Source organism: Haliaeetus leucocephalus, unplaced genomic scaffold (genome assembly GCF_000737465.1).
Source record: "Haliaeetus leucocephalus isolate CR32 unplaced genomic scaffold, Haliaeetus_leucocephalus-4.0 Scaffold1000, whole genome shotgun sequence".
Lineage (NCBI taxonomy): Eukaryota > Metazoa > Chordata > Aves > Accipitriformes > Accipitridae > Haliaeetus > Haliaeetus leucocephalus.
In genome coordinates, this window is record NW_010973436.1 from 243,663 (window position 1) to 257,233 (window position 13,571).

The 13,571-nt window shown below is 58.7% G+C and overlaps 1 protein-coding gene across 1 annotated transcript in view; it reads left to right on the plus strand.

Moving 5' to 3' along the window:
* Window positions 1-10,169: 10,169 nt before the first annotated feature.
* LOC104842417 (receptor-type tyrosine-protein phosphatase V-like) overlaps window positions 10,170-13,571 on the plus strand; it is a 34,424-nt gene continuing 31,022 nt past the window's right edge. Inside the window, exons 1-2 of the mRNA XM_010584746.1 lie at window positions 10,170-10,247; window positions 11,369-11,432. Coding sequence (XP_010583048.1) covers window positions 10,170-10,247; window positions 11,369-11,432 — 142 coding nt within the window. The remainder of the gene's footprint in view (window positions 10,248-11,368; window positions 11,433-13,571) is intronic.

Genomic DNA, 13,571 nt, shown 5'->3' on the forward strand with positions numbered 1-13,571 from the left:
ACTTACAGGCTGGCTTTCAGGGCAGACTCTCTGCCAACAGCCTCTTTTTAGTAATGTTCAGCAAAGGAGGGGAAAGATGATGTTTGTCAACTGAGAAAAATATCTGTGTGTTTCCCTGGAGACCTGGTGGGATGGTTCCACCACCCCTGCTTCTGGGACTGTCCAAGACAGAGAGGAGGTCAGTGACAGGCAGAGGTAGAAGCTGGGCAGGGGGCTCTGGGCTGGAGCAGAGGAGCGGCAATGGGTGGGCAGCACTGCCAGGCAGGGTGACCTTACCTGTGTGTGCAGCTGCAGACAGGATTTGGGGAAGAAAGGATGGACCCAAGGCTAGAACAGCACCAAAATTGTACAGAGCTCTGCTCAGGACCCCAATGCACAGTTTGGGTGCAGGGCCTGGCCTGGGAGGAGCAGGGGTGATGGAAATGGAGACATTTGCTCCACACTTCTGGGAAATACAGCAGTGGTGTGCCACAAGGCATCCTGCCCTTGGCCCCTGCCTTCACCAGCATCCCACATGAACCACAGCACCAAGCCATTACTGCTCACAGCACAGCCCGTCAGAGCACCACTGAGCCCAGGAGCTCTTGAGTGGGTGGCCATGCATGTGATGAGTTTGTCAGGTCATGGAAAGCTGACCATAAGAAATACCAGCAAGTCTGTGTAAACAAGTGATGTCCAGACTGTTTTGACCTACGTAAGACCACACATTCATGGATGCTTTCAGCCCAGAGGGGAAGAGAATAATGCTGCCTCCTGCTGCAGGTCTCCAGTAAAGGTCGCAGCTGATCCTAGAGCCAATATTTCGCGACCTCTTTCTCTGCCAGATGTCAAGCAGCAGGAACTTGTCTCCCCGGTGAGGGTCTGTTCTGGGACCAGGCTCTGTACAGGCAAGTCCTCTGCCCCAGTGATGCTGGAAGAGCTGCTTAGAAAACAGGAAACCACTAGACCAGGAAAGAGCAGTGAAACGTTCCCTTATTCTGCAATGTTTGTTGTTTTAGGCTCTCCCAGCCAAGCAGCTTAAGCCGAATGGCAGCCCAGCTGATCCCCCCGAGCCTTGGGGCAGTCCCTCCCGGACCCTGCAGCCAGCCCAACCCAGCTGCACCACCCATGGGAGAAGCAGGACAGCGTGGCTTCACAGCCCAAATGCCAAACTCACTGCTAATGACAGCCCAGGGAGGGATGAGGAGGGTCAGAAAAGCTTGATGCCGTTACCAGCCTGCTCCCTGCTCTCCCTCCCTTCCCTCCAGCAGCAGAGCACCTCTGCTTCCCAGTGCGTGGATGGTAAACTGAGGCAGGGCAGGTGTGTCCCAGCGCAGAGGTGAAAATAGCTTCTGCCAGTGCTTTGGGTAGGGACCAGCTCTCCAAGTCTGGCATCTGGGAAGGTCTCCAAGCCCCGCAGACCCTCCATGTTCCTAAAACCTCAAGCCAGGATGTTCAACTCCATGGACGCATCATCGCAGACCACCAGACAGGCAAGGCTGAACTCTGTGTCACTCTACGACACCCAATGAATGGTCAACCCATCCTACGTCAAGAAGCAGAGTCTGTGGCTGAAGGGAAAGATGCTTCATGGGAATCTGGAGCAAAACTGTCAGCAAGCAATGGTGGAGGGTGCTGATCCTGCATCCCTATTCAACTGCCTCACCTCTGCTCCAGAATTGCAGCACCCGCCTGGTGAGGCCAAGCTTGTGTCAGCAAAGCCTTTAGCAATCACCAGCCGTGAGACCCGCGCCCATGGCCAAGATGTGTCCCAAGAAGCAGCTTCCACTGCGATGGGTGAATGCCACCTACGGCAGCACCCCAGAGAGCAGCCAGGCTGCAGTTGTGCCAGCCCCAAACATGCATCAGCCTGGGGAGGGTGGTCTTGGGGTGGGCCTGCAGTTGAGCTGGCGGAATAGAGCTGGGGTGGGGGCCCCTCAGCTGCTCCTGTGAAGAAGCAGAGCTGCCTTCTTTTGAGGGCTGGACCCAGAAAGCAGCAGAAACTGCTGACAGCCAAAGAGACGGGCTTGTGTTGTGTTTGGCTCTGGGTGCTGCAGGAGATGCCAGGGAGAAGCTGAGGAGCTGCAGAAGCAGGCACTGCCAAGGTTCAGCCATGCTGCGGGGAGGGGAGCACCCTTGGGTGCCATGCTGCAGCTCCCCAGCACCGCCGCTCTGCAAGGAGAGCCACAGGCAGACATTGATCCCTCTGCTGAAGGACCAGCTCTGCCCTTGCACAGCCCCATCCTGCACCTGTCCCCACGCCCGGGGACCCTCCAAAGCATCACAGCTACAGGGACACATGCGAAAAGCCTCAGTTGGCACAGCCTCCAGGGTCCGTGCTTGCAGGGCAAGCTGGTTGGCAGCTCAGTATAGGGACGCTGGCGTAGCTGCAGGCAGTGGTCTGCTCACAGGGGATGTGTGAGAGGGAAAGCAGCCAGGCAGCAAGATGGAACAATGCCCTGCCTTCGCCCTGAGCTGCCAGGCAGGCCTCCCGCCCAGGGGCATGGAGGATGGGCAGGCCTTGTGTTTACTCCTCCAAAAAAGAGACCTTCCTCCCCAAACCAAAACCTTTTGTGTGCAAATGCAGTCGTCTGGCAGGTTTGTTTTTATACAGGAAACTTTGAACCAGGGGCTGGGGCTGGTTTCATTTTGAGGTGAGTTTTTCAGTTCATGGTGGTATTTGGAAACTGAGCCACTTTCCAAATTTGGAGGTTGTGTTTTCACATAGCTGCTGTGCATAGCAGCAGTGCCCAGGGCTTTCTCCTCTCCCCGCCATGCAGGCAGACTGGTTTGGACTGAGCCAGCACCTGCTTCCCTCTCCCTTTTCTCTGCAGAGAGCTTTGCCCAGCCAAGGACCGGGGGCAGGCAGGGGGGAGCCACCAGCAGGGACCGGTGCCTGTGGTGGGAAGCCTGAACTCCCTGAGTGGCAGCTGAAATGTGTGTGACCCTCCTGGGACTGGAAAGGGTCAGATGTAGCAGTCCCCCTCCATGCGCTGCACAGCAGATGCAGGAACCCGCTGTTCCCACATGGGGCTAAGCCAAGCTAATCCTGCGAGCATCTTGCAAGGGGACCAGAAACATGAGCTCCAGGCCTTGTTTTCAGCTAGGACTGCAGAAGACAGGAGTCCTCACACTCACTGCCGTTGCTCTTGCACCTCCTCTTGCCGCATCCATCAAGAAGGGAGAGTGGGTGCCTTGGGACGTGCTCCCATGGTCCCAGCTTTCCTCTGAACCCACTGGCAAGACCCTTCTCCTTGCCCCCAGGGGCCAGCTGGCCACCTGCTCACCAGGGTGAGAAGTGCCATCCTGGACAAGCTCTTGGGATGTTCTGCACATTCTGAGCCAACTCAATGGCTCCTCTCCATCTCCCCCTTGATGTGGGACTGAGAGGGACCAGGATGCTCTCACTCCGGGATGGTGGCTGGTCTGATGGGGCTCAGAGCTGCAAAGCCTTTAGCAATCACAGCCCACAGACACCTTCAGGGCTGGAGCGTGGGTCTGGGTGTCTGCGCTGGCTTCACCACAGCCTTGGGGCTCTCCCATCTCCTTTGCAACAGCAGCATGAAGGGATGTTCGCCATCTCCATGGATCCCATCACAGGGTGCCCCCAGCACCCGTGCTGGCCCCGCAGCACATGGTGCAAACCCAGGTGAGGTGCAGGGGGACGTGAGCTGTATCCAGCCTGTGGCACAGCACGCGTCTCCCACCCTCCCTGGTGTGCAGACCCCTGCTGTCACAGGGCTGCAGGAGACATCTCTATCCAGTCGATCCCTCCTCCCTGGCATCCTGCAGCTGAGACGCTGGGCGAGCCCAGGCGGGCCTTCCCACAGGACCAGCCCAGACTTGAGCGTCAGGGCCGTGCACAAGCAGGAGTAAACGGCAAGCAAGCGTGAGTGCGCCAAGTTGACACTGCATGCACCAGGCTTACGGGGACGGGCTGTGGACCACGCTGGGAATATCCACCAGGAGAGGTACTGGTCCCACTCCTTGCCCCACTTTCTCTTCCCAGTGGTGTGGTCAAAGCCGGGATGCATGTGGTGGGGAAAGAAGCGCGGACCCTCCTGTGCTCTGGCGTGGTGCGGGCAAACTCCATCCCACGGCCCCAGGGCAGGCAGCAGGGGATGGGCAGCCTCCATGCCTGGCTGTGCCAGAAGTGGAGCTTGGCATTATGCAGCTGTGCCTGTGCAGGGGGGATCTCGTGCACAGGCTCCGCAGCATGGCAAGGCATGGGTTGGCACCAGGAGATGCTTCATGGCTACTTCTTGGCTCCATGAACGTGGCATCCTGGTGGCACAGGGCATCTTTGCTCAGGGCGGGAGCAGAGCCCCGCAGGGCTCCGCAGGCTGTTGGCAATGGGGTGGGTGGTTTGGGGGCCAACCAGGTGCTGCCCTAGCGCTGCTTGCAGTAGCTGTGGGGCAGGCACTCTCCAGGCTGCTATCAGCCCTCCTTGCCTGGTCCCTCTTGCCCCAGCCAGAGGAAGGGGACTCCTGAGCCTGCTCAGCCCCAGGGGCGGCACCCACATCCCAGAGGGGGGCAGAGCAGGTCTGCCCGGCTCTGCCGGCTTTGGGCGTGCTCTGAGTCACCCACAGCCCTGCTCTTCCCAGGTCTGCAGGTGCCTGGTTTGCACCCGCAGGCACCCTGGGCTTTGCTGCCAGGTTTCCAGCAGCAAGCGGGGGGAGCACAGAGCATCACCCAAGCACAGGCGTCACTCCTGCAACTCCTGGCCATCCCACACCTTGGCCAGCAAGGCTGTGCCTGCCATGGGCACAGCTCTGCCCTGCAGAAGGGGTCAGGTCCCTCACTGCCTGCCTGCCCTCCCCTCTGTGCAAAATGGGAAGAGGTCCAAGGTTTGAAAACACAGGGCAGGAGGCAGGCAGCAGTGCTGGCAGGGCTCCATGTGGAAATGATTAAACACTTGCAAGGGGTTGAAGGAAGAGCATCCCAGTGCTCTAGGGTTTAGGGTTGGAGAACGGTGGCGTGTGAACCTTGTAAAGAGAGAGGTCCCAGAGGCACCTGCATCCTCTGCCGGCTCTGCCCCAGGAACAGCCTGTTCCCCTTGTTCCTCCCTCACAGCCCCAGGCAGCACTCAGCACCTCAGAGGTGGCAGAGGGGGGAAACCATGGCCTGGAGCAGTTCGCAGTACTGGTGGGCACAAGAAGAGACAGGACTCAGGGGACAGGGACCAGAGGGATGTTGCTGCTGGGACGAGGCAGGACAGGAGCCCCAGAGCTGCTCCCAGCCCAATCCCAGTGGCACCAGTGCCCCATATCAAGGAGCCCCTGGACAACACATTGTCGCAGGTTGTCAGGTTGGATGCAAGGGGTCCTGCGCAGGGAGGGGTGGCAGAGCTCCCACGGACACAGCAGGGCTGCATGTCCCGACATGGGTACAGGCTCCTCCGTGCAGTGACAGCATTGCTCATGGCATAGTGCAGGGCCATGGCTGTGCCCTCTCTGGGTGGCAGTCTGAGTACCTCGGAGAGAGGCAGTGTCCTTACCCACATGCTGTCCCCTTGCAGCAGTGTGCAGGGACCTTGCCGGGCTCTGCCCGTGCCCAGCCTTGGGAACATTGCCCACTGGCTGTCACCACGCACAGACCCTGTGACACTGGGGATGCTTGGGTGCTGCAGGCATGCACTCTGCTGCCCACTCTGCTCATCCTCACCCCAGCTGGTGCTTCCAGGGAGGTCCCCTACTTCCCCCCGGTGTGGAGGACCACGCTTAGGTCTGGGATATACCTCGGTGGGGACAAACCCTGTGCCACCAGCTCCGTGCCCAGGGTACCTGGCGTAAGGGCCAGTGCATGTTGTACAAAGGCAGACTAGGGGTGGACTCTGCTCTGGTCTGAGGTTGGCACTGCCTAGGAGGACTGCCTGGAGCCTTTGCTAGACAGGGCCTTTGCCACTGCACTGTGGCTACTGTCCCTCAGTATAAGCAAGACCTGACACTACAATGATGGGCATGCTGTCAGAGGTCCTCTTTCCCATCTCTGCTCTAGACTGGATGATCCCACTGGGGCCTGGGGCAAGAGCAATCTCCCAGCCTGAGGCTCTCCCCTTGCAGGAGGCAGTGGCTCGGCTTCACAGACCCCTTGGTCCCACCCCAGCTCTGGCCAGCATAACTTTCGAGCGTTCATGGTCAGCAGGGCATCCCCCATCCCCCTGCTCCTTGTGGTAGCCTTTGCTGCTTCACGGAAAATGTGATGACTCGGCAGCCCCTGAGTTTCCAGGCCTGGTTCCAGCTGCTGGGTGGAGAAACCTTCTGCAGTTGTTTTTGGGTCTGGCACAACCAAAGGCTTCACTGTCGGGGGGACCAGAGGGGAGATCTGGCATCCCAGCTGACGGCAGGCTCTTTCTCTGTCCTTGCCTGTGGTGGCACAGTGTCAGTGGGGTGGCTGCGGGGAGGGTAGTGCTGGCATGTAATGAGCAGCTTCTTCTGTCCAGTATGGGAGGCTGCTGAGCCCTGCGGCGCCAGGGACAGGGCCTGGGTTTGGCTCCCACCAGCGCTTTGGGCTGTTTTCACTGCAGGCACAGCCCAAACTCCCTATGCTGAAGCAGCACAACTGCCGGGTCCCCAGGTTTAAATCAGTGGGGCTGGTATGGATGTGCCCTCATGGCCAGTGGGGTGCCAGCTCTGCATGCCCTGTGACAGGCCACCAGCAGCATGCAGAGGCTGGGAAAGCTGCTCGGACACCTCTGGGTGCATGCCCAGAGGTCAGTCCCATGCCGGTGGGCTGCAAGGCCTGGTGCTGAGGCTTCCCCCACAGCCCGTCCTCGTGCTGGGTGGGGGGTCTCCTCTCCTCCTGGATGGGGAGGTGTGGGGCAGTGGCACAGCATGGCAGGGGGCTCTGGGGGGTGAGAGGCACTGTGCTCCAGGAGTCCCTGCTAGGCTTCCCAGCCCAGAGACCAAGGAGAGCAGGACAGACCCTTTGGTCCCAGGGCAAGCCAATGCCTGGAGAAACTTCTTTGGTGGTGGAATTGTATCCCCACGCAGGGCCGTGGCAGCAGAAGTTGTTTTCCAAGAAGCTCTTGAGATGCCACATCCCACCTGCCTCCCTTGCAACTCCATCCCACTGAGTCAGGGTAACTGGAGATGGAGATGACCAGCTTTGCAAAGAGGCTGGTGGCAGGAGTGTTGGGGATGCAGGCAGGCAGGTGTAGCAAGTACATGCGGGCTCAGCTGCTCCCCAGCTGGGTAGGGCAGACTCAGCCCAGCTGGAGTTTCCCAGGACTCCAGTGAGTGGGTTTGTCCTCTTGCTGGCCTGGAGCTGCTCTTTGGTGTGCTTTGAAGCTGCAGGAGCCCCACCTTGACTCTGTAGCCTGGGAAAATCTCCTGTCTATCCCACTGCAGAGGACACTGCCTCCTGTCACCTGCCTCAGACACTGGGGGATGCAAAACCTCTTCCCAGGGATTTCCTTGATAATCAAGGGTCCCTCCTGCCCCATCCCCCCACATCACAATTCCCAGCCCACCAAGGCCCTCCATCCTAACCTCCTACCCCTGCTTCACCAGCCAGGGGCTCTTCCAGTTCAGCTCTGCCATCACCTGCCACGCTCCGGGGATCCCACGCGGTCCCATCTGCCTTGGCCTCCCCTGCCTGCTCTGTCTCTGTCCCAGCCATCCTGACCATCCAGGCTGCTCATGGCAGTGAACAGCCCCATACTCCCCATCCAATGTGGGGTCACCTCTCCCTGCGCTGCCATGGCAGGCAGCATTGCCTGACAGCCTGCACCCTGCTACGGACCCACATGGGGACATCCACCGAAAGCCTCTTTGCAAATGCATTTGTGGACCAGCCAGCTGTAACCCCCCAGATCCCACCCTGGGCCCCGGGTAAACCTGGCAAGCCCTCACTGCAGCAGGGAGCTCCAGCCTCCTCCCAGCTGGCTGCAGCTGTCCAGGTCTGGAAAGGGGTCTTTTAAAACAGTCCCCAGCCCACTGGAGACAGCAGCAGCCAGCCCCAAACCTTCCTCAGCCTTAGCTTGCGGAGGGGGACTCCCTCTCCAATCATCTGTGTCTGGAGGACATCACCTCCAGTATCCATGAGCACCCACCTTTCACTCAGCTTCTGGGGGGACGGCCAGCCCCCAGTCATGCTGACATCCGGCAGCAGGGATAGGTGTCCTCAGCTGTCTGCGGCACTGGTTGAAGGGCCATCCCCATCACCCCAGGTGCTGGTGGACCTCAGTCGCAAGCGCTTATCAGGGGATCCCTAAAAGCCAGAGCTTTTACCCTGGGTCTCCATCACTTAGGCAGATACACCACTTGCATTTTTGACATTCAGGCCTCCCCAGAGCTGCCAGTATTAAGGATGAAAAAGCTTGCCTGCACTGGAGCCAAGGTACTGCCTCTGCTCCCACCCTGATCTCCATGTCCAGGGTGCAGGGGGAGGGCAAGTCTGGGGACAGAGTGACTCGAAGGGCCTCTGGTTGTTGAGCTCTGTCTCTGTGTTGGGGGCATGTCTAAGTCCCTAACAGAGGAGACGAAGGTGACAAATAAGCCCTCACTGCTGGGCTGAGCAGCAGAGCCAGGGCTCCTTTACCCTCAGCTCGCTCCAGGCAGGGGACTAGACCTCTGCAGAGACGTGACTGTGACCACGGACCAGGACTCCTGGCACCAGTCCCATTTGGCCAGGACCTGGGGAATTAACTGTCCCCCATGCAAAGGGAAGGGGACTTATGTGCTCCGTCCCCTTTCCCAGCTGGCCCCTCAGCCTGGGGGCTGTCAGGTTTGGGGGAAGGACCTGGAGTTGGAGATGGGTCCCAGACTAGGGCCCTTGTGTCCTCCTCTCTTCTCATTTACGTGCAGGGGTTAGGGTTTTCCCATGTCTTTGCCCAGGCACTGGGGGCTGATCTGTCTGTCACAGGTCCCACCTGACAAACCTGTGAGTTTTTGGGGGAGAGAATCTGCTGTCCTGGGGCCAGCTGGGAGATGTGTCCCACTCTGACAGCTCGGTAGCTCACAGCAATAAGCAGAGCTCAAATAGCCCCCCTTGGTGGCCATGCTGGCTACTGGGACAGACTCCCACGGCCACACAGGCTGCGCTGGCTTCCGGGATAGATGCATCACTGAACCTCTTCCAGCACTGTCCCAGATCTCCAGCGCTGATGTGAAGCTAATGGCATCTCTGCTCTGAATCAGAGCTGGCATCCTGCCACGCATTGCACAGACACAGCACAGCACCACACAACACATGGCCCTGCACACAGCTCAGGGGGCACAGTGTGCTCCCCATGGCAGCACCATAGAGTACAACTCCTACAACCCATAAGCAGACAGGGCACAGCTCAGACCCAGCCAACCCCTCAAATGGGCAAAGGACGGTCCAGGCATCTTTGCGCCTGTAGGATGCAGTGCACAGGAACCTCTCACAATACGTGCACACACCCCCCAGCTCCGATCTGCCTGCCCCTGTGCCGTGGGCATCACACAGAGGCACACGTCTCCCTCCTCGCCCAGCGTGATCAAACCTCCCACTCCCCATCAGCACCCCGTGCAGAAATGCATTCATACAGAGCTAAAGGGTGCACGAACGTGCCGGGCACAAAGACAGCCGCAAGGTTGGATCCACACGCGTGCCAAGTCTTCCTCCCGCATCCAAGCCCAGCTGCCAGAGCCTGCGGTCCGCCCTTCCTCCCCTTGCTGGGGGCTGGTTTCGGCACTCCCTTCCAGCTCAGAGCCGCCATCTGTCCTGTCCTGTCTCCTCCCCTCTCCTCCCCTCTCGGCACCAACTCCCACAACTCTGCAGAACTCCTTCTGATGGCCAGACCGGGCTCCAGCCGTGCAGAGACCCAGCCACAACGAGAGCCCCCCCTCCAAGCCCCCCGGCAAGCAGCTCTCTGGCCGCAGCACGCACACACAAGGACAGCTGCAGAGTCACCGCAGAGGGACACAGATCCGCGGGAACAATAGCAAATGCACACAGCAAGAGGCACACAAACACACTGGACTTCTCCCAGCCCGGAGGCACGCTCTGCTCCTGCCCAAGTACAGCTGGTAGGGCTGATGTGCAACGCGCTGGCATGCAACGCAGGTCCCCACTGATGTCATCCTGTCACCAGCGCTTGGAAAGCATGTGGGGACACAGCCCTTCGCTGCCATGGGAGAAGGGGCTGGCTGGGGACAGCCACTGCTAAGGAGCTACCCCCCCCCAACTTGTCATCCCTCTAATCTGCAGCCACCCTGGTCCCAATGAGACCACCGCTGCTGCTGCTGCTGCTGCTGCTGCTTGTCCCATGGGTGCCGCGGCTCCTGGGAACCCTGGCTGAGGTAAGCCCTTGTCTCTTCAACCCCCCCCCTTTGTCGATGCAGGCTCTTGGCTGCAGGCTCCCTGGCAGCAAGGGGCTTTGCATAGTCCTACCCCACTGAGGAATGACGGCATATTTCTGGGCTGCCTCTCCAGCCATGCAGCTGCACCAAATTAGCGACGTTTGCAATTACAAGCTGGCTCTTTCCTCCTCTTCCCCCCCCACACCCTGCCATGCCCTCCCACCCCAGCAACTGGGATCAGAGCGTGTTACTGCTGTCATGGCTGCACAGCTCCTCGCCCCAGGAATCGGCTGGCTGCTACTCCCAGGGGTCCGGAGCCCCTTTGCTCCCCTCCACGCATGCACTCCCTAAAGCACCGCAGTTGGTGGGGGAGCCAGCAATGAGTCAGCCAGCAGAGCCAAGGGGGAAATAACTAAAGAAAGATGATTGCTCCTCTGAGGCTTGTTGCGGGACAGGGAGTGGGCAGAGATATTTCCTTTAATGTGGAGGGAACTAGCCTCAACCTAAAGCAGGGCACACCCTGCTCGCAAGCAGACTGTGGGGAGACGGGTGTCCCACGAGCATGCTCAGCGCTCGCTGTGGTGTGGAGGGTGCTGGATGCTCTGGAGCTCTCAGGCCAAGCCTTCTCTTTGCAGCCTGTGGGGGATGGCAGCTGGACTGAGGTCTGGGGTCCCTCCATCCTCCCCCCGTCATCGCGGGAAAGGCAGTGCCTGTAGAGGGAATGAGATTGCTAGGGCCTGTCCAGAGCTCCCTCCCTCCCCAAATTTTCCCCCTGTGCCCTGGCTGTTTTGGTAGGATGTCTTCCCCTGTGGGCATGGCACCATGTTGGTTTGCAGTCCCAGCAGCCATGCAAAAGGCCAGGGCAGCCCACAAGCTACGTCTGCTGAGTCTGTCTCCTTGCCTTGGCTAGGGAAGGGCGACATAAGCAGTGACGTGGGCTCTCCTGGGAAAAGGGCTCACAGTCCCCAGAGGGTCGCAGCCCCCAGATGCCATGGGGGGGTGGGACCTGTGCCTGGCCAGCCTGACCCCTGGCCTGGCACAGGACACCTCTCCCAGGTGTTGGTCTCAGCTCAGACCACTTCATCTTGCCCCTCTCTTACTTGACACCTTCAATCCCCCAGGGCGAGGGCTGCAACCAGACAGCACGGGCAGGGTTGGAGGGACAGGATGCACGCAGTGATAGAGGTAAGTCAAAGCAAAGAGTTTCTCAGGCTGCAGAGGGTGGTCTTGTTGCCCAGGAGCAGAGAGATGAGCGGATGTGCTGGGCCAGAACTCTTGGAGTTAAGAGTAGCTTTGTAAATACTCCACTTTAGACTTACAGCAGGCCGCAGATCATGGCCAGGGAAGGGGAGGGAGTCAGCCCCATCTCGTCCAGCAACCAGCCTTATGGGGGCAGTGTGAGAGACAGACAAGGATCCAAGCTCTTTCCTTCCCACGAAGCATAAAGTGGGCTCAGCAGCAGCACAGCCATAGGTGCCCTGCACAGAGCCCCTGCACGTGGCTGGGCAGGATCGTACTCCATGGGGCAGCCCCATGGCTGTGCTGAGCTGACTGGGGAGCAGCACAGCTGTGTTCACACTGCAGCCAGCAAGTGCTGCTGTGTGCTTGGAGCCAGTGCGATGCCCGCATGGCTCTGGCCCATGCCAGTGAAAACTCTCCCAGATGATCTGCAGGCACCAGTCGGGACATGGGGTGTGGCTAGCTGTGATGTGATTTGCGGAGCTTATCTATGGGTACGTCCACAGTGTTGTGATCATGGGCCTCAGGGCTGGAGGATGCCTCTGGCCCATTTTAGATATTAGTACATTTGTACTGCAGAGGTGAAGATGATGATTGTCAAGTGACAGATGGAGGCAAGTGATGCAGTCTGTTGGGAACCTGAGAGACGCAGACAAACATGGGTGGAGAACTCATACCTTCATGAGATAAGAAAGAGCCCGCACTGAAAAAACCATCCCTGTTTGAACTCCATGCAGGGCACAAGCCCGCTGGCTGTCTTCAGGAGGGGATTAGCCATACCCTGTGCTCCACGAGCTGCTGCCACTGGGTCTTTGCTGACAGCAAGGGGAGCCCAGGACAGCTGGCCCAGGTGTAGACACCTGACCCATGGGCATCCAACTACATTCACATAACCCTTCCTGAGCAGTCTGTTCCTAAATCTGCTCTTGATGGCACTGAGGAGGCCTTTCCCAGATGTACTACCTGCTCCTCTTTTGTGTCCATTTAACTTCCCCAATTCCCTTTGCACTCATCTGCTGAGTGAAGCTCTCAGCATGGCAGCAGGCTCCAAACAACAGCATTGCATGAAACAGAAGTTGCATGTAGTTCTGAAACTGTCCGGCTTTGTGGGAAGGCCGCGCATAACACTTGAGCAGTCCAAAAGCTGCCCCTGCCCCTGGGGCTCACCTCACACTGCTTCCCTTTTGCTGTGTAGAGGCAGCCCCTGGGCAGACCTCTGGGGCAATAGCTATGCTTGTTTAAAGCTTTCTTGCCATGCCAGATCACAGGTAAGCCTGTTACAACATGTTGCATGTCATAAATTTTAAGTGCTAATTATTACACAAATGTCTTATTAGTACTAGAGCTGTTCTGGTGTTTCCCAAAGGCTGAAAGCAATAGAGAGCTCATGGTTCACAGCGAGGCTGGGGATGGCGAGTGCGTGACAATCTGCTAGTGGAGGCATGGGGAGGCAGAGAGAGAGCCTGCAAGGGTCACGTTGCCAGCTTGGTCCCAACAGACAGGCTCTGTCTGGCTCCTGTTTGTGTAGGTGGTTCCTGAGCAACTCTAAGGGCAGGGATTCAATAGCAGTTTTGGCCATTGACCACCAATTAGGCCAAGCCCCATATGCCACTTCCTTGTCCCCAGATGCTCTTCATCTGGATGCTACAGCACTGGCCCTGCAGCCACAGCATGCTGACCTGGCTGCTGCAGCAAGACCAAGGCAGAGACACACCTCAGCAGGGGGTTGTGCAAATCTGGCCCCACATTTTCTCCACGTACGCAGTGTCCTGCTCTTCCCATGTCATCTCTGCACTGGGCAGGACAGTGGGGAATCAGTGCCTGGATCCCTCCAAAGCAGCCTTTACCCTCTCCTCTGTCGGAGCCCACACAGAGACAGAGACTATTGCAGGGAGCATAATGGCCCCACTGCTATATCCATCCTGCTCCCTCACTAGCCATTGTCTTCATCCTGCAAGGTGGACACAGAGCCCTTCAACATCTTATTGGGGGCTCAAACCAACCAAGGTGGTGAGCAATGGATTATACCCAGCCAGGGCAACTTTTCTGCCATAAACCAAGGCTGGCTGGACAAAGCATGTGATG